At 39.0% G+C, this 20,780-nt stretch overlaps 1 protein-coding gene across 1 annotated transcript in view; it reads left to right on the forward strand.

Moving 5' to 3' along the window:
• Nucleotides 1–20,780, forward strand: part of ADAMTS12 (ADAM metallopeptidase with thrombospondin type 1 motif 12) — a 142,392-nt gene that overhangs the window by 94,527 nt on the left and 27,085 nt on the right. Inside the window, exons 13-16 of the mRNA XM_058823783.1 lie at nt 3,828–3,961; nt 10,965–11,085; nt 13,754–13,998; nt 15,246–15,387. Coding sequence (XP_058679766.1) covers nt 3,828–3,961; nt 10,965–11,085; nt 13,754–13,998; nt 15,246–15,387 — 642 coding nt within the window. The remainder of the gene's footprint in view (nt 1–3,827; nt 3,962–10,964; nt 11,086–13,753; nt 13,999–15,245; nt 15,388–20,780) is intronic.

A 20,780-nucleotide genomic window follows, 5' to 3' on the forward strand; every position in this document is an offset into this window, starting at 1 on the left:
AGCAGGAGGTGTAAGATGTGGACACCACATAAAAAAACTGGTTGTAATTTTTCTGGCCAGCTGGTTGTTGATGGCACTTCTGCTAAGATCTTATGTCCTGCTAGGAGCAAGGCACTGGCAGAGGGATGCAGCCAGACTAAAGAAGGTTGACAGGAGAGCCACATCAAAGTCAGGAGGTCACTGAGAAGGACTTTTTACAAGGATTAGTAGATATAGGACGTAGGGGAATGGCTTTAAACTGACAGAGGGCAGGTTTAGATTAGATATAAGGAAGAAAAATCTTTACAGTGAGGGTGGTGAGGCACAAGTTGCCCAGAGAAGCAATGGGTGTCCCATCCTTGGTAGTTTTCAACACCAGGTTTGGACAGGACTTTGAGCACTGTGGTGTAATGGAAGATGTCACTGCCCATGGCAGGGGGTTGGATGATCCTTAAGACTTCTTCCAGTCCAAAAGATTCTATGATTCTGTGATTTGAAGAACACAGATTGAGCAAAGCAAGTTTTGCTCTAGAAAGGAAAACTAGGAGTGAGTTAAATGCCAGCTACTCAGTGGAACATTGAAGGAGTGTTTAGCTTGTGTACCCCTGAGCTGGTGGAGGCACGTGGTCATTACTGAGTGCTCACAGATTGGATCTAGTATTTCATGCATATGCTGGGTTGCAGGAATTTATGTATATTTTGGCCTAAAAGTTACAAGGATTACAGACTTTTTGTTAAAATCTTATCATGATTTAATCAAATTTGCTGAAGTAACTGAACCAGCTGCTTTAATGAGCTCCTTCTGAGCAAGTGCTCCTATTCATCTGAGTTAAATCTTTTTAGATTTTTGGGTCTGAAATAAGAAAAAAGGCTGAACTCAATGCAATTCTACCATTTCAGGAAACATTTTTTTTCCCTGGTGTGTGAGTTTGGTATCTGCACAGTGTTTAAAATATTAGGTAACTGTTCTATGAAAAAAGTATTAAAATATTGTTTTGGAGGTCATTGGCTGATTCTGATGCAGTTTATTTACAACCCTATAAAAACAGAGGCAAGATCCCTGAGCTCAACCATAATAAATAATAATGATAGGTAGATAGATAAATAATTTTAGATAGTGAATACCAAATACAGTGCCAGTATAATTTCCTCACTGGTAGCCTAACCAGCCTTTCTGCAGATGAAAAATGAAATAAATAGCAGAGTTTTAGGTGAAGAAGTAAATATCCTATAATTTCCAGAGGGTCTTCATAAAATACATGTAGAATGAAAAACAGTAAAAATTTGTGGGTTAGGTCTAATTTTACATGAGTTAACACAATCAGGAAAAACAGGAAAGCTTTCTTACTTAGAAAGCACTTGCAAGTATGAAAATTTGTGTGTTTTTTTTCTTTTTTTCATTTTATTTTGACTTAGTAAGGAGTTATTTTTCTTTAAAAACTGATTCTGAGTTATAGATTTACAGCATCATAATTATGGCAGGAGTATGTCAGCACTGTCTGCTTCTTCTTGTTTGGTGATTTCTGAAATGAGATTGCTTGTTTTGTCAACACACAGCGATGAAAAGGTACAGATACCAAACTTCTGTTTGACATTTTTCATTAGGAACAATACAAAAGCTGAAATGTCTTTCTGTAAAATCTGTCTGAGCAGGTAACAGAGTACCTGGAATTGTAGGATTCTCCTTGTCATAAACATATTGTGCTTTGTGTAGAAAAGTGCTACATTGAGAAAGTAGGCAAGGTAAAGCAAAATTTAGAGCACTAAAGTAATCCCTTTAATCACACTGCCATAAAAGGAATTCTGCAGACAGAATTAAAATCACTTGTATTGTTTACCATGACAGGTCTTATCAAGGCAACTGGTGGGAGTTATGGCTGGCAGCTTTCAGAGCAGGGCTGAGGGTTGGTGAGGATTACAAACTTTATGTTCTTGCCTGAAGAACTTACTTAGCTCCACCTCCACTGATATTCTTGAACACAATTCACATCAGCTGGAATTCCACCAGTTGTATAACCATGGTCCATGCGTGTGCTCTGGGTCTCATCACTGTGGCACTTTGTGAAGCTATTTTTGTTTGAGAAGCCAGAAGCGCACATTGGTGACAGACCTGAGATGCCGCTTTAGCTCTGCTGACAAGAGGGGGAAAAAAGCCTTCATTAAGGATTTCAATTTCCTTTACTCTTCTGGGTTTTTGGGGTTTTTTTGATTTATTTTTTGTTCCCAGTTCTGCAGTGTTTCTGTTTACACAAGTGAAATTCACAGTACCAAAGCTCAGGCATTGCAGGATTCAGTTCTTAATCTGCAAGAACTTTAAGGGGAAGAGTTGCAGTCACCTTTGTGCACTGTGTGGTGTTATGTGTATGTTGGTGCTGCACAAACCTTTGTGCACTGTGTGGTGTTGTGTATGTTGGTAATGAGAGCAAATTTTCCTCCTTCAAAAGGATAAATCCTTTTATTGGAAATTAATTAGTTTATTTGAATTATTGGAAGATTGCATTTCTCTCATACCAAACATTTCTTCAAATACAGTCCTTTCCATGGCACAAACAAAGTCAGCAAAGGAGGAAAAAGATAAAAATAAATCCATCAACCAGGATGTGGAATGCTTATAGTTACCCTGCACCCCTCTGAGACCAAGGCAGCAGCTTCTGTCAACTCTGTCAGGCACAGGATAAAACTCACTCAGCATTAGCACCTCTGCTAATTTTAAAACAAAGTTTTAAAATTATTAAATAATGGTGCCTTGAAGTCACTGCTGACTGGTGGGTTTAAGGCCCACTGCTTTTCTCAGCAAAGCATTTCAGGTTGCTGAGCATGAACAAGTTGCTTTAATGCTGGGTGAGACTGGGGTCTTTGAATAGACCAAAACCTGATGACAAGTCTTGTGTTGGTGTCCTTCATTAATATGGTAGTGGATGATTTTTAATTCAGGCAGATAGTTCTGGTTCTGCTGCAGAGTTTTCAGAGAGCGTTACAAAGCCAGGGATGATGTCAGTCCTTGCTTTGACCCTAATTTCAGCTCTAACTCATCTTCCATGCACACAATTTATTTATCAGACTTGTGTCCTTTGTCTCTCTGATGTCTCAGCTTTAAGATTTCCCATTCACAAAGGCCAGTGTCTGTGAGGCAGGGAGGTTGGTGTTTGGCTCTTCTTACTCCATAGATGTAATAGATTAAGGCCCTGATCAATCACAGAAAGTCTTGTTTCAGACGCCACTTGTTGCTCTTGCTACAGCTTTTCTCTTCCCTGTTGCTTCTGTGGGACATCTGTCTGAAAACAGCCTGAGTCTGTCAGACTTGCAATATCATCCCTATTTCATAAGTTGTCGCGCAGGAAAAAAAAAGTTTGAAATTATTTATTAAGTGCCAACAGGTAGATGAAAATGATGAATGACACGTAAGATCAGAAGCAGGCAGCTGACTGCTCTCTGAGAGAGGCTGACAGCAGTGATGGAAAGTTTAAATTATCTCTGAAATTACTGAGTAACCAGCTGATGGAAAACTTTCCTGTCTGTCTCCTTGGTGATTCCACCCCTTCTCTAGTGGCAGTGGATTTGCTGGTTTCCCATCCCTTTCTCCATCACAGCTGGTGGCCTCATTGCAGCCTCACTCAGCAGTGACAGAGAGCACATATAGGTGCTAGGGGACCAGCCTGCAGCTGCTTCTCACAAATCTTCAAGTGCTGTTTATCAGGCCTGTGTCACCCTGTTTCTGCTCAATTCTTCCAGTTCTGCCAGTTCTGGCAGATGGCAGGGAAAGTGAGCAAATGTCTCAGCAGAGACCCTGTGCACTGCACTTCAGTGTCATGCTGGCATGTTGTCTGAGTGTTCTGTTTTCCTTTCAGCAAACCCCTGTGAGCTCCACTGCCGCCCAGTAGATGGCCATTTTTCAGAGAAGATGCTTGATGCAGTAACTGATGGCACTCCTTGCTTTGAGGGAAGGCACAGCCGAGATGTCTGTATTAATGGCATGTGTAAGGTATTGGGTATGTTTGCATGTTTCTCTCTCTTCAATTTAATTCTATGGCAAAATGCTTAACCATTTTTTTGATAGGATCAAGGCCAAGTGCTCCATTTTATCACATTTTTATAATGAGTTTATAGCAAAAGCTTTCAATGTAGACATAAATGAAATTTCCACCTTTTTAATGAGTCTGTTTGACTGACTGCTGATTACTTTTGATGCATTTTAAATCCTCTGTTTTTTTTCCCACTATTTTAAAACATCAGTTCAAGAAAAGCTGTTTTTGATTAGAAGTTTTCACCAAGTATTGTAGCTTTAGGGTTGTAACTGGTGTCACCACTGTCTGTGGGTTTTTTTATGAAAATGTGGTTTAGCTATACAGGCTTAGCTGTTCTGAGCTTTTAATAGGACTTTGCAGTTGAGGGCAGTAAAAATTATTTTAGTTTACAACATTGAATTGAATAATCTTATACAGTGAGATAATGGGCAGACACAGTGTATATGGCTCAGTAATATTGTGCACTGAAGAATAAGTATAGTGATGGCTGCCTATTCTTTGTGTTGGTAGCAGATTTCCAGGATGATGTGTGTGTCTGTATGGCATTTGAAGGAGTGTTCTGTAAATTCTGTAGCCTCCACAATCTTAGCATTGCTTTTAGTCACTTTCTTATAAATAAAATGAGTGCTTTTCTTGTTGAGGATATATTTACATCTGTGGTTTATTTCTTCAGACTGGGGGTTTGTTCTGTACCTCCCTGAAGCCTAATAGCTTTTTTTGCTTTTAGCATCTTTGGAAGCAAGAATGTGGCTTGTGGAAACTGCATTTGCTTATCCGGTATGGGAGTTGTATGCCCCAAGCCACTTAATTGTATAAAAATGCAGCTGGAAGGGACTTCAAGAAGTTGTCTGTTTCATCCCTTTAAAAATTATATTACTTTTTTGACATTTTTCACATTCTTTTCTTAAAGATTTCTAGTGATGGAAAATTCACATTTTTAATAGATGTTGGTACACCCTCTTTTTAAACTTCTTATTTTGTTAGAATGACAGTGCATCAGAGACCAGTAATAAAAGATATGTTTTAAGCTTTCCTTGCAATGCTTGAATTTATGAAAGGTTACCAAGATCTTGATCAAGCTCACAGCGAAGAGATGCTGCTTAACTTTGCTGAGGGCCAGAAGGGGCCCTTGAACTATGATGGCTTTGAATGGTTCAAGCCAGAATGAATAATATCTTTAGCGTATTGAAACATCTAGTAGATATTGCATACCATAGCAGTGCTTTTGACCTTCACTTGGGAGAGACCAGTTACCAAACTCAGAAAGGCTGTCCTTGTGAAACATTCATTCTCTGATTTCCAGCCCAGTTGGACTGGGGTCACTGTGGTTAATTTTAGTTTCCATATGCTTTCTGTATTGAAACCTTGCCTGTGGCAGTTCAGATTTATACCTGTTTTAGAGATAGCAAGACTCAATTAATCCAAACTGGGAGATCAGAGGTGAAAGAGAAGCTAATCTAACTGCAGTTTGTAGAGCCCAGATACTCTTCAGCATTAACAACTCTGTGGACCCAAAGTGTTTCTGAGAAATTCCCTCCAAGATGCTATCAGCGTTGCCCATGGTGACTGCTGCTTCACATCTCGTGGCAAACAGATTCATTTGGAGTCAGGATCACAAAATGAACAATATAGCCATGCAAAATGAGACCAAATGATGAATAGATAACACAAATAGCTCACAGTATTGAAGGGTAGGATGCTTTCGTCTGAAATAGGTACCCAGCACAAAACCTGAGGAGAAGCTTTTTCCTATATCTTCATCTAATTTGCTGGTGTTTGATTCCAGCTAGCTAAGCACAATAGATACATTACTGGTCCTGAAGAATAAATCTGGAAATGGGTTTAGTATAATTAGTCTGGCACATCATTGTTGTAGTTTGATTGCAACATGTTGCTAATTATGTGGAAAAGACATTCACAAGTGTTAAAGCACTATTCTGGTTTTCAGAATTGTATCTCACAAGAGCACTTCACATTTGTCCTGAGTTCTAAAATAACACTTCACTTTGGTCTGAAATTGAGAAAAATATTAAATTAATAAGATATTAGATCCACTGTCTAAATTGCTCACATGTGATTGGCATGTAGAGTAGCTATTTTTTATCAAGTGAGTTCAGAGTTTTCCTACTGAGTATGTCAAAACAAGATAGATAGATCCAAAAAATAATTTCATCTTCTAAATTAATCTGATTTTAGTCTGATTTTGCAGTTTGTCATGGATTTGTTCAGAGCTATCAGAGAAACTAGTCTTTCTTTAATGGCTAAATGTGGATTGAGATGCTTCATTTTAGCCATGAGAGGTATACTGGGTCCTTTCCTAGCTGGCCTGACAAAGCCACAATGTGCGTCTTCAAGCGAGAAGTAAGTACAGACAGACTACTGATTCACTTGGTCCTTTTAATTTATCCTGTATCTCCTAATTTTTTGGAAGTGCTGCCCGTGCATCAGTGCTGAAGGAAGGGTTACAGTGAGGTGTTGTTTGCATGGTATTCCTTTAGAACTTGTTGAATCAAAGACAAGTTAAAATTGTTAACTCGTTTGCAGGCCTGGCCTATAAAGTATCTGGGTCCTTTCTCAACGCTGACCTTACACAGAAGAAAAGTTCTGTCAGGAGATCTGATAAGATCTGTCAATAATTTAATCTCAAATCATCAAGCTATACTATGACTATTTTATTTTTTACTGTATGCCTTAGCACTCATTTTTCAATTGTCATTTTCCCCCTTTTATTTGGGAGATCTTTAAAGCACATAGCCTATATTCCTGTACTTAAATTATACATCACAACTGTATTAATTCTCACAACTCTTATTTCTTACGAGGTGAGTCAGTTGTTCCCCCAGTGTTAATGAGTGAAGGTACTGCCACCAGAGTATGGTTGTTAAGCGCTGATAATGGGGATTTTTGATTAGGTACAAGCCATCACATCCTCTAAAAGTGAAGGCTTACATGTTCTTTGCACTGGAGTGTGCAGATGCTAAGGGTGGAGGATCTGGAAACATCTGTGATGTTTCTAACAGCCATTCATCTCCTGCACAGAATTTCAATAGGCCTAAGTGACCTTCAGTCATGCAAATCTGTGGTAATTCACAGTTGTGATTGTGAGAGACTGACATTGTACTGGAGAATTACACAGCTGTGTAGCAGGGAAGGAACCATTATTTTCTCCTTCTGAAAAGCAGATTACACAGCTTGGATTTTTATGCAGCAACTTCACCACTACGGTTCAGCTTTCTCCTCCCACTGTTAGTCCAACAGGACATTTGATTCAGACCCATACAGATAAATTACAAGATAAATTACTGACATCAGGACACATTTCTCTCCCTTCATGGCAATGTCATGGCCAACATGAAGTAAACATAATTTCTTTATTTGAAGACTTAGTGGGGGAGACAGGAGGAGGGAAGACCTTAAAGTTCAGTGTAGCCTTCACATGATGGATATTCAAGCAGTGCCCTTCAAGGCCATACCCTTCAGTGACAGCAAGGACTTTTTGTATCTGCCTCCCACTGCCAATCTGACACAAAAGCCTCTCCCTCTGGAAATGGAAAAAGGCCAATATCTCTGGCTGTTTTCCCTTTAGTCACGGAGCAGCAGGAAATAAATTGTTTCTCCTTCCTGTAATTCAGCTGGGTAGTTCAGGTCATTGCATCTGCCTCTGCACTGTGTGCTGTGACCAGAAACAAAGCTGATCTCAGATGCATTAGAAAGGGCTCTTGGTGAGTGGGACAATGGCACAGTGCAGCAGGGAGGGATGGGACAATGGCAAAGTGCTGCAGGGAGGGATGCTAAGTTGTGATGCCCATGCCATGGCACACAGTGGTTCCTGTAACACAGCATGGTTCACAGGCAAAGGGTGCACAAGGACATATGTGGGTAAAAAAAATCAGAGCCTAATTGCTGCTGATATTATTTCCTGCTCTATAACCTGCATTAGTCTCCAGAACCCCTTTAGCAACTGCTTGTCAGAAATTCATCATGGAGTCATAGCATGCTTCAGGTTGGAATGGACCTCAAATATCATCTAGGTCTGGACTGCAAGTGCCCATTAATGGGTCATATTGATCTTCTGGAAAGTTTGAAGCATGTTTAGAAAATGCATCCACAAGAGCAAGAATAATGAGGAAAGCAAGTAAAAAGAAGAATGATGCATCTTGAAATTATTCTAATGGATGGCAAAAATTATGCAGTATTCACTGGAGTAATAAAGGAAAACATGGTCTGGAAATTAAAGTTCATGGAAATTAAAGTATCTGGAGCAAATGAATGCTGTTTATTCTGAGACATGAGAATATTGCTTTGTGATGGTTTTTAATGGCTTTGTAAGATGAGACCCTGCAATGATGAGACAATATGTGAAGGTCATGGCAGCACCAGCGGCACCCCAGGGCTGAGGAATAAAGCAAAGGCTTTATTTATTTATTATAGCAGAGTAAATTGTCTGCCCTACCTCATTCTTGAGTATTCCAAAACCCCAGGAATGTGTAGGAATGTTGCATGTATAGGTAAGGCTCATGTCTGATCAGATACAAACTGTTTCATATATCAGAAGGACAGTGAAATACAAACTTCTGCTGCTGTTACTGGAAGGGACAAAGGGATTCCCTTCACATCCCAGTGATGCCATACTTTGATGCCATAGATCTGTTGGTAAAGGAAATGGTCAAAATCTGATCTGATGAAGCGCAGCCCATGCAGAAACACAGATTTGCCAATCCCAAAGGCAGGGAAGGGATGATGCTGTGTTGCTGCCATCTCAGTTAGAGCCAGGGCTGCAGCTGTTCTAATCAGAACTAATTAGTTAAACCCTTGGGGGTTTTTACACCCCACAGTACTTGGAAGGGAAATATGCTCAGTGATGTTCATTTCAAACTATCTGATTGACAGTGTGAAATAGATAAATTAATTCTGTGTGCAGCCTCTCAAACAAGAATGCACAGTAAATAAAGAAGCACAGAAACCTTTTCCAAAACATGAATTTTCTACCAGAAAATGATAATTTGGCAAAAATATACAATTTGAAGACAAGTAATTTTTAGAGAAGTTCAAAATACAAGCTCCCAGCAGTCATTAATTGTATTTTCTAATGGGAAAGCACAAAGTGCAAGAGTTCCATCTTCAGACTTTCCCCACCTTTCTGTTCAAGGATGTATGTGCGTAGTATAGAAAATAAACTTCAAATTCAATGACTCTCCAGAGTGTCTTATTATTTCTTCGGTCTAATAATGAGCCAGATAACTGTGACTTCCCTGTTTGCAGATGATTAACAGATGTACTAATAGTACAGTAGATGTACTGTGGAATGCATCACTGAGAAAACAGCAACACTTCAGCCTCTCTAAATTACTAGGAAGTGTTAAAGTTAAACTGGTGAAGAGACAGATCTGAACTCCTGGAAAGATAAAGAAACATCCTGTTTGTGTAGCAGTGGCATCTGTGTATTCTGAATAGTAGATTAAATCCACCCCTGTTCAAATAGCTGCATACCTGGAGGCAAAAAGTTAGTCACCTTGCTGACATATCGTTATCTCTGTAATCTTCTGTACTGCTCGTAAGTGTGGGCCTTGGTGCCAGGATCTGTGTGTGTGCAAGACATTACAAAATATTTCATTTTTTGAAAGTGGCCTTCGCTGAGAGGAGGGAGAAGCTAAGACTTCTGCAGAACCTTTGACATGGCTGTGGCTTTTCAGAGCTGGTGTGAAAGGTGCTGGATATGAATTGGCAGTAAGTGGTGGATGCATCTCTATTTGGGAGCCTTCTTTTAAGTGGTGCCGTTTGGCACCATCTGTAGTTGGAGGCCTTTCCTTGCTTCTGTTTCTCACAGTTTCTCTAATTGTTCATTAAATTCATTGGCACTTAGACAAATGTTCAGGTATTTCTTAAGCTGAAAATGATAGAAAAGCACTAGGGGATGCAAGAGCCTGTATACCTAGGTTAATCTAATAGATGGATTTTCCTGTCAGAATCTTGCAGAAATACACAGTAGCTGATGTACTGAAGGTGAAATAAGATCAATGTCAAAAGAGGTTCATATATCAGATTTTCATACATCAAGAGGGTGTTAGGTTGGTAGGTATAGCACCTGAAAGCTTATTTTGAGAAAAATCAGCTGAGAAAACGTGTTTTGAGGTGACTTTATGATACTGTATCCCCTATCTGAAACTAAGACAAAACCTTGACGTACAGCCAGGCTTCTGGCTATTCATCTCTATCACAGGCCTCCAGATATCTTAGATGCTATTAACAACCACTAAGTGTTGGACTTCATGCTGTGTTCTGCAATCCTGCCTGTTTTTGAAAAGAGGCAGGAAAAAAAATCCCGAAACGAAATGCAAATTCTGTTGAAATTTAAAGACATCAGAGTACAGAATTTTTGGGTTGGGCAAGGAAGTTTTTTTCCTGACTCAGGATGAATATATTATAGTCTGACTTTGTTCCTATAGCAAGTATAAATTGGAAAATTAGTTTTTACTAGAACTTGACCCACTTGACCCACTGTATCTGGACCCATGCCCTATGCTGGCAAGCTGGAGAGTCATTGATGTAAAGCTTCATGCTTACTGAAGAGTTTCTCTTTGCCAGGAGGGTTGACTGTAGTAGAGGTTCTTTGCTGCGTGATGGCCACAAAAAGCTGGCAGAGATTTCAGTTCTGTTTCTGCATTGCATTCCCAGGAACCTGTGGATGGCTCTATGACATTAGGAAGCAGACACAAATCCTAGATACAGTGGCCAGTCCCAGATAATGAAGCCATTTGTGTGGCACATTTGTGTCTCAAGTCACTACTGTATGTTTTGTGACATGATGATGGTTATGGTTTGTTGGTTTGTTTTTCACCTTGGTGTAATACACCATACAGGATATATACTACATCCCTGCTCAGAAGCACAGTGATAGATGAGCTCTGAGTAGTTAATTGTGGAGGCTGCATTTATACTGACGCTGTTTTTTCCTTCTAGGCTGTTGGCTGTGATTATGAGATAAATTCTAACGCAACAGAAGACCAGTGTGGAGTTTGCCTGGGAGATGGCTCTGCTTGTCGTACAGTGAAGATGATGTTTAATCAAAGTGAAGGATTTGGTAATTTGGATTCCTCCTTTAAATTCTTCCCTTGCTGAAGTCATTTCTCTGTGTAAAAATGATTGAAAGTGCTTCTTGTTGAAAACTGAGGGATGATCTGCAGGGGAAATTGTAACTGGGTGTTATCACGTGAATCAGTGAATCAGTGTTATCATGTTATCAGTGAATCACGCTTCTGCTAGAAAAAAATGCATGCTCTGTGCATAGTCAGATCTGGTCATCGTTTGATCTGCAATGCTGTGCTAATGGCCTGAGTAAAACTACTTTTTTCTCACTGAAGTTGGAAAGGGAAAACAAGTTCTTCTGTCCTTGTACAGCTCTGCATACAGCAAAGGTTTCATTAATTTGTTCATGTCTGTTTTGGGAGCATATAGATTTAATTTTAATTAAAAAGGGAAGGATTAATAGCATCTGAGGGTTGCCTGTTCACAGGTGTGCAGAAGCACCCACAATAAGGTTGCTCCAGGATTTAATGAGCCCAGTGTAGGTAAGACAGCTGACTATTTGACTGTTATTGAATCTTGGATCTCTAGATCCTTATCAAATGAGACCACATAACCAGGAACAATTCCATAATGTCCATCCACAGAATTTTAAAACAAAAATTTATTATGTTGTGTGACAAGCTCAAAAGCTTGCTGCTGATTAGCTTTCCTTTCAAAATCAAATAATGTTTATTGGGAATCAGCAAGAGGCTCTGGGAAATCAGGAAGTAATTTATCTGTTGGGGAGGGCCAGGGAGAAGACAGAAGATGATATACTGATTGAATGGTAACTTCCCTTACCAGACAGTTGCAATACGTTTAAAATAAGGTTTCGGAGCAGCAGCAGGTGATTTAGACAAAATTAACTATGCAAAATCTTGAAAGGATATACAGGTTTTTGTGTTGCAATAGAATACAAATTGTCTTATAGTTTTTATGCTTTGCATTTTGAACAAATGTTATTCTAATTAAATAGAAAAAAAAAAAAAAACAACCAACCCAACCCTACTGTAAAAGGACACCAAAATTTCAAAGCCAAGCTGCCAGGATGTGACATAATTAAGGCTTTCCATGCTGTGCTAATTTTTCCTGGTTGTAAGTATGCCTTCTAATCAAGCCTTTAGTTACATAATCACACACTGTGTTTGTAACCTGTCTTCTCTCCACTGAATGAATTGAACATTTGAGAGAATCATTAGATTTGGCTACTTACAACAGACCTAGACCACTGATTTCCTGAATAATAGAAGTGAGCTTCCAGATTTTCTTCCTTCATTCACTTAGAAAAAACTGAATCATTTAGAAAAAAATGTTTCAGTTTCCACAGTCAGTCAAGAAGACTTGCAGAAGGTAACATTCAGAAAATGTTCCTTCTTAAACATAAATCATTGGAAATCCATATATATGGTTATATAGTATCAATCTAATTAGGAAAGACCTGAAGTCTTTTCTGTTTTGCACCACAAGCAGCATAGGATATTTTAACCACTATTTATTACACCACAAAAGAGCTGCAAAGAAAATCGGATGTTAAAGACTCTTGGGCACTTATTTACAGAAGCAGGTTACTGTACAGCACATAAATAGTTCTGGTGGGAGAAGAACATTGATACTGAAGATTGCTTAGCATGCCCAGTGTGGTTTATCTCACTCATGTGAGTGAGTAATCAAAGGTGAAAAGCTCATTTCACAAGAAAGGTGAACAGGATGTGACTCTCAGAATTTAATTCATGACCTCAGAAAGGTGTGATGAGAACTGGGGAACTCATGTTCCAGTCTTGAAGTAAACGAGCACAAAATGCAGCTCACGCTCCCAGTGCACCAGCTTGTAACAGTGTTATCCATCCAATTTCTAGAGCTCAGCTAGGGGCAATAACAAGAAAGCTACCTGTGTTCACGTTCAAGTATCTATGTGAACTTCCTATTTTTACAATTTAGTAGCAACAACAATAGCAGCTTCCTGTAAGGTAAGAAGCTCAGACTGTGACATCACATATTGCCTATGATGTGAACAAAATTCTGTAATAGATGCTTTGGGTCATTCTTAACACACCAACCAAAAATCCCTGAACACATAACTATCCATGAAGATCCCTTGAACTTTGTTATGAAGATTGGTAGTTTACAAAAAAGTGCTGAATTTATAGTAGTAATTTGAGGCATTTTGAATAACGTTATTTTGTTATTCTTGTTGTTGTAGGGCAAACAGTCACAGAGAATTTAAATGCCTTAAGAGAAGGTACATGGAATTCTGTGCACACCTGTACATTGTGTACAGATGAAAATGTTTTTTGCAAATTGAAAAAAACCTTTCCCACAACAGGCTGTTAACTTGCAGGAACTCCCTGGCATTTCTCCAGATTACAGTATGCCAGAGCCCTCAGGCATAGTTATGGAAATGTTGATGCTCATGTGTGGAGTAGATTTCCCCTGGCACAGCTCTGAAAGTCATTCACCTCCACATCCCTTCTAAATGCCACTGGCATTGCCTAAACACTATTCCCCAACTGATACTAGAAACCCTGACTTGGAAAGTCACACTATCAACAAACTGAAATACAAGCTCTGTGACAGCACATTTGTGTATTTTTTCAAGCAAAGCTGTTGTTTTAATCATCTTACAAAGAAGTAAAATGCAGTGACATTTCTGTTGTTCACCTCCATTAATTTTTTTTGTCTCTTAGGATATGTTGATATTGGGCTAATTCCAAAAGGAGCAAGGGGAATCAAAGTCATGGAAGTTACAGAATCAGGAAATTTCCTTGCTATGCGAAGCAAAGACCCAGAAAAATACTACCTGAATGGAGGCTATATCATCCAGTGGAATGGTGAATACAAAGTGGCAGGCACAATATTTCAGTATGACAGAACAGGGGATCTAGAAAATCTGACTGCTCCAGGACCCACCAATGAATCGATATGGATTCAGGTAAAGAGGAAATCAGGGGCAGAAAATATGTATATTGGTATATAAAACACTATTAATGTGCTGTCTTGAAAAAAAAACAAAACAGTTGAGCTGTTTTGGAGAGAAATAAGCACTTTGCTTTTGAGGGTTGTTCATCCTGCCTAAGAACTCAAATCCTGCATAGCACTCCAATATTTGTTAAAGGCTGAGATAATCCTGTGCTGCCACTAGTTGGTCAGTCCTTTGCCCAAACTTTCTTGGACCAACTCATGGCTGTGATGTGAACCAGATCCAGATGAAAAATAAGTTGTCACGAAAAGGGAGCTGATGTGAGGCTGTGAACAGTGAGAGCTACGGGCAGCTGACAGCAGAGGCAGCTTACACAGAGCAAGAAAACATACAGCATTATGTATACGGGTTAATAGCTTGTGGTAAGTGAAACTGACCCATTTAACATCCACAGAGGCTGATTTGTTTCTTTCATGTTGCTTTATGGATTCTGACTTATACATAACCAGTTTCTGTCAGTTCTGAGAAAACAGTTTGGAATTGGCCTTTTGATCTTCAGAAGTGTCTCTCATGGCTTGTTTGCATGTGTGTCCACCATGCAATCAAAAGAAGTATTAGAGGTGTGATGGGAGACCCCTTTCACACTTTGAATGTCTTGTGAGAAGACAAAACTAGTGAGTGCTCAGACTTCACTTTTAGTAGAATTGGGAAGAATAAAAGTTTGTGGCTGAAGTTTTTTTTTCCCCTTAATGATGTTTACTTTCTCCCTCTCAGGTAAATTTCTTGAGTACCCCTTCTCAGCTGGAAATTTTTCTTCTTAATTCAGAAACAATGAAAAATAATGTTAAAGCAGCGTCTGAATAGCATCTGTAATTTTCTGACCCAGAGGTTGTTTTGTAACAGCTATTTCAGCAGGTAGTAAAATTATAACTAATAATGGGGATAGGCAATAGCTCTTAATCAGCAGCATAAGGATGCTTTGGATGGACTTCACATTATCTTTTCTTATAGTCAGTAGAATACCAATTATGGTGACCCATTTATTCTCACCTGCATTTGCAGAAATGCATGGTAAACAGCTGTGTCTTTGAAAAATTCATGTATGCCATGGTCAACAAAGAAGTGGAAATTCTGCATGTCTGCTTCTCTGAACTGGTAGCAGACTTTATGGGCAGCTTTAATTATTCCAGTTTCACACTTTGAAAGCTCTTGACCAGTAGATTATTAATTAAACCACTGATAAACACCACTCTCTCCAGCTGCTTTTTCAAGAAACTAACCCTGGAATCGAGTATGAATACACTGTACGCAAAGAAGAGAGTAATGAGAATGAGATTGGAGAGCCAGAGTATTTTTGGCAATATGGAGAGTGGACAGCCTGCAGTGTTACCTGTGGAAGAGGTAATTCCTCACTTCCCTTTTCTCTTACTGTTTTCCTTCATTACAGATGTAATCCTCAAAGAGGTAATGTTCTTTAAATCTGCATTTGGTGGGAAATCAGATCACATGGTTGCAAAAATAATGTAAGGAATAACTTGTTTACTTTAAATGAGGCAGAGCACTGGAACAGGCTGCCCAGAGAGGCTGTGGAGTCTCCTTTTCTGGAGATATTAAAAATCTGGCTGGTTGTGCTCCTGTGCAGCTTGCTCCAGGAGACCCTTCTGTAGTGGGGGGGTGGGACTATGTGATCTCCAGAGGTGCCTTCCAGCCCCAGCCATTCTGTGATTCTGTGAATAATGTATTTTGACTTCTAAATAAAAAAAAAATTAAAATTGCATAAGTCATTATGTTTCTAAAACACCTGCCCTGAAATTCTCAGCTTCTGTGAACCAAAATAAGGAGGTACAGTTTTCTTTCCGTCATAATTTTTTGTCAATACTGTTCACCATAGCCTTTCTTTCCAGCAATACAAATTTATGACCTACTGTTGTTTCCCTATTAAGAGTTTTCTGTATAATAACTACAAAAAATATTCTTCATTTCTGTCCTGCCCTGACAAGTAATGACTCTTTTCTGTCCATTATTCAATAGTTACTTAATTGCAATTAGTCTTGAGAACTTCCATGTCTTTGCCTGTTTGGCAATAGCTTGGGTAGCACTGCAGTTGTACTGTAGTTCTATGCAGCACATTAAACCAGACAAACACAGTGATGACTGTGAAGTAGGATTTAACAACAGGTCTGAAAGTTGTGGCTTCCGGTAACTCACACAAAATGCTACCAGGAGAACTTCCTCTGAAGTAGCTAACATCAATGAGACAAAGTTAATATTTATAGTAAACCAACAGTAAGGATAAAGAGACCAAATCTTTACATTAGTCATTTTTTAAATCCATCAATTGTGTGAATAATTTTGAAAATGTGCCGAAAATGTGGTATATGAAGGGAAGTCTGAACTTGGGGGTTAGGAATTGTAGCCTTCTGTCTGAATTAACTCTTGATTTTCACAGGACAGTAAAAGAATTCTGGAGATACAACCATAACATTGTTCTTTGACCATTCTGTACAGTGTGAAAGGAGTAGAAGATTAGTGTTACAACCAGACCAATAATATGAGAAAGACCTTTTCTAATGCTAGAGTATTGTTAATGGCTTTTGGTAATTACTGCTTTTTCAACTCCTTTTTGGAAGAAAAGAAAAAGGACAAACAAGTGTTATAACAAACCCAGCTGTGATTCTAAAAATAGTGATGATTGCAGGAGTAACATTTTTGAATCTCTTCTGTCAGGGAAGACACTAAAACAATGTGTTTTTTAGTGGTTTGGACAAAAGGCATTTTATGACCTAATTTTATAAGATTCAAAGAAGAATTTTTAGAAGCCTAGTGTAAAATATCCCATCCCAATAACATCCACATGTTATTTTAAAAATATTTATATATATATATAATTAATATATTATGGAGACGTGTGTTCATTCATATTTATGTATGCTTGATTAGATAGATGCTGTGATTTTTTTTCTGTGGGTTTTTTTTGAGAAGAGTCTCCCAGCACAAAACTTGATGTGCTTTCTGGTGGAGAGACACCCACCATTTTCTTTAAATAGGTGCACAAAACAAGTGGTTTTGCTTAATTGTGTTCTGTGTTATTTCTGATACCTGCGTAGTTCTGAGTCATATTTAATGTAAAAATTGTTGTGATAAAAAGGGGAGAGGAGGCGAATGTGTTAGTAGACTGTTACGCTGTTTTGAGGTTCTTTTTACATTAGCTGCAGTTTTCCCAGAACTGTTTCTAGGTAAATTGTAGCCCCATGTACTCTCTTCTGGCTAGTTAACTGTGATGTGGCTTTTATTTCTGCCACATGGGTTACTTATACAGATAACTGTATAGTATGTAAAGTTCTTCCAGTTCTTATCTACTAATTGACTTCCTCTGTTAGCTGCATTTTTGCTCTTAGTAAAAGCTTAGTAAAAGCTCTTTTTTGAGCTTACTGCCTTTGTATAAGTAGAAATCATGTGTTTCAGACAAGATTACGGACTTGGTGACATCAGTTGGAGGGGAACCAGGAGGTGCATCCCAGTTCATGAAGGGCACAGACACTTCACCAGTTCTCTGCATTCCTTCATGGACAGAAGAAAAGAAGTGAATAAACCTGTAGTCCTCTTTCCTCTGAGATACAGATGTCTAGAGAAGTAACTGGACAGGTGTAAAGAAGGATGTAGTTTGCTGATGCAGTGATGCAGTCAGGGTATTGTCTATCACTCCCTGCTCATTAAAACAGAGAAATCTTGGCACAGAGCTCCAATGCATCACTTGGAGTGGGGAAATCTGATATGCCAATCTGCCTGCAGCTCTCTGCTGATGCATGTTGTATTTGGTTGTGCTCTGGGCCATGGGGATGTGGATCAGCATCACTGTTCATAGCACCACTAAGGCTGGAAAACACCTGAAAGATCAGAGAGTCCCAAGCCTTGACCAAACACCACCTCATCAACCAAACCATGGCCCCAAGTGCCATATCCAGTTGTTTCTGGAACACTCCCAGGGATGGTGACTCCACCGCTTCCTGGGCACCCTGTTCTAGTAGGGTTTGACTATGTTTTCAGTGAAGAAATTCTCCCTGATGTCCAACTGACTTACATAAAATTTCCTTCTGACTTCCACAGAACCTCCTTCTGGCTGTGAACAATGTGATCGATTTCATGTGAATGTTCACTCTGTTTAGATTCAGAATTTATTGCTGTTGACACTAACACACTTATACCAAATCACTGACATTTGAAGTGTTCTGAGGAGTTTATAAGGTAAAAGTGCACTGAAGTGCACATCGTTTTCTGCCATGGGTGTGCTGCAGGACAAGTCTTATTGAAGATAAGCCTACAGAGAGATAAATAAGAAAAGCTGTATTTATTTAGCCTTACGTAAGTAGTAAATAGCTTTTAAGGATTATTGCAATTAGCATTTTTGTAAACAATTAACCAATATTTTTTTAGGATAAAAAGGAGGATCAAGAAAGATGAACTGCTGAACTAACTTTGATAGCCACAGCCAGTGGGAGCAATTGATCCTTACCTAGACTTCTGTTCTCTTGGCAAACCTGGACCTGCCAAAGGTCCAGCACACATCCTTTCATCACCACTGGCCAAAAACACAGCAATAAATCCAAGGCTACTTCTGCCTTTGGTGGCCACAGAAATCAGGACAATACAATCAAATGCTTTCTGCAGCCAAGAAAGAAAATTTGCATTAGGAAATAAGAAGTTAGGCTGCAGGCAGGGCAGTGGACTGATGCAGTGGAAAAACAAAATATTCAAATGTTCTCATGGCTTCTTTCATTTCCTTTGTATGCACCCACCTATTGTAGTGTCAAAGGTGGCTCTGGCCAGTCTACTGTAACACCGCTGAACAGGAAAAAAGTAGTCAGAAAAATCAAAGTTTTCTGTGGCAGGTATACCTTATCCTTCATGCAGGGAAAAGGAGAACACACTGCAATACCTGATACACATTTCCAGTGTAGAAAAAAGATTAGTTACATTGCAATCCAGTTCATGGCAAACAAGGACCAAAGGGGATAATTTGTAGTAAAAGTCATAACCCTTTTTCTGTCCTCAGTGCAGGACAGGTTGAATCTTCTCCTGCCATTTGCTTTATGCTGAAAGGAATTGCTTTGCAGTCAGAATGTGTGCACAGTGGTGTCCTGCAATCTGCTGCACCCTCTGGACAAGAGCCGTCCCACCAGAGCCTGCTCTCAAGACAGCAGGTAGAGCCTGTAAGCTTTTTTACATGCAGATTAATTAAAATGTGTCACTGAGGTTCTTTTCTAGACCAACTACCTATAATTCCTTCTTTAAACAATCACGGAATGGGTTATATTGGAATTAAAAGTGTAAGTACTTCCTCCTTGTCTAAAGGCTTTGGTCTTGTTTCTTAGAACCAGCTTTGAGTGGCATTAAATGTAACAAAAAGCATAGCACAGCACAGCTGCAACTAAGGGAGAATATTAGCCAATATCAAAACTTTGTTTCTCCACAGATAGTATGGGTAATTGGCAGATTTTCAAAGCTCTGCTAAAAGACTTAACCCTAAGATTCTTTTTGGGGTTAACTGTTATGTGCCGTCTAAATCCTTTACAACTTTTATAAAGGCCACTCTGCAAAATTATTTCCAAGTGTTCCTAAGCTTGTAGTGTTGGTTTTAGAATGCAAAGGTCACTGTTTCCATTGACTGTTGTGTGTCTCAGTTTTATAGCACTGCAAATGTAAAGACTGGCACTTGTATTCTGTGCATAACTTGTGCATGCACAGAATATAATTTGCTCGTTCAAATACAAAGTGAACTCCTTGCAGACTATCTAAGTGCACAGCTCAGATGATTACCTGTTCAAATGAGCTCTAAAGTCAAATATGCATGTTTCTCATACACTTTTTTATATACTTGCTTATGATCCTTCATTTCTGTTGTTTACAGCCCAAACTGAGGGCTCTGTGGCAAAAAGATTTCTAATCTCTCTTTCAAATGCCTTTCACACCCAGATAACTCTGAACTGGTAGCTTGCTTTGCCAACCAAGTGAGAAAGCAAGGTATGTGTGGGTCAGCCTCACATCTAAAGAGTCCTGCATTAGGCATGAACTGTCACAGGGAAGAAGAAGGAACCTCTGAGCAGATTTAGTGAAATGGAGATTATTCTGTGATCTGATGATTATCTTTATTGGTTTCTCCTACCTTTCCCAGAAATACTTGCAAGGTTTTTTTTCACTGAGCTGAGATAGTACACATCAGGTGAACTAATCAGCATTGAGTTCAGAAAAAAACTAAAAGTGGTGAAGGGACAAAAACAGCTACCTCTCAAAGCCTTTTCAAAAAAATGTTTAGGTTTCAAATTTTACTGAGGTTTCAGTATATTTAGAATTTTTAATCTGTGGCTTGAATAGGACATTACCCTCTTAACTTGTATAACTGTAAATACTTGCTGGGGCAGGGTCAGTAGTGACTAGTTGTCTTTTTCTGCAGTGTTTTCTAGTTCAACTTGCTCAAACTGATAAATCCATTTCATTATGTCATAGCATGTAAACCTACATCTGTGTGTGTGTGTTGCTATAAGCATATAGAATTCCTTCCAGCTTTGGAGCTGAACTGCAAGAGATTTTGAAACTGCAATGGGAGTTCACATAACTTTCATAAAGAGGTTGTTTATTAGAATAAACTAGTTCATTGATGTCAGCTGGTCCTTTTATGAGAATGTACAGCTTCAAAGCAAAACTTTTGCAAAGGTTTATGGGGGCTTTAAAATGAATTGCAGCAGCTGAAATACACTAAAAATTTATCAAAGCAAAAGATTTGTTGTTGTTTGTAT

The sequence above is a fragment of the Ammospiza caudacuta genome, chromosome Z, assembly GCF_027887145.1.
Source record: "Ammospiza caudacuta isolate bAmmCau1 chromosome Z, bAmmCau1.pri, whole genome shotgun sequence".
In the NCBI taxonomy this organism is placed as follows: Eukaryota; Metazoa; Chordata; class Aves; order Passeriformes; family Passerellidae; genus Ammospiza; species Ammospiza caudacuta.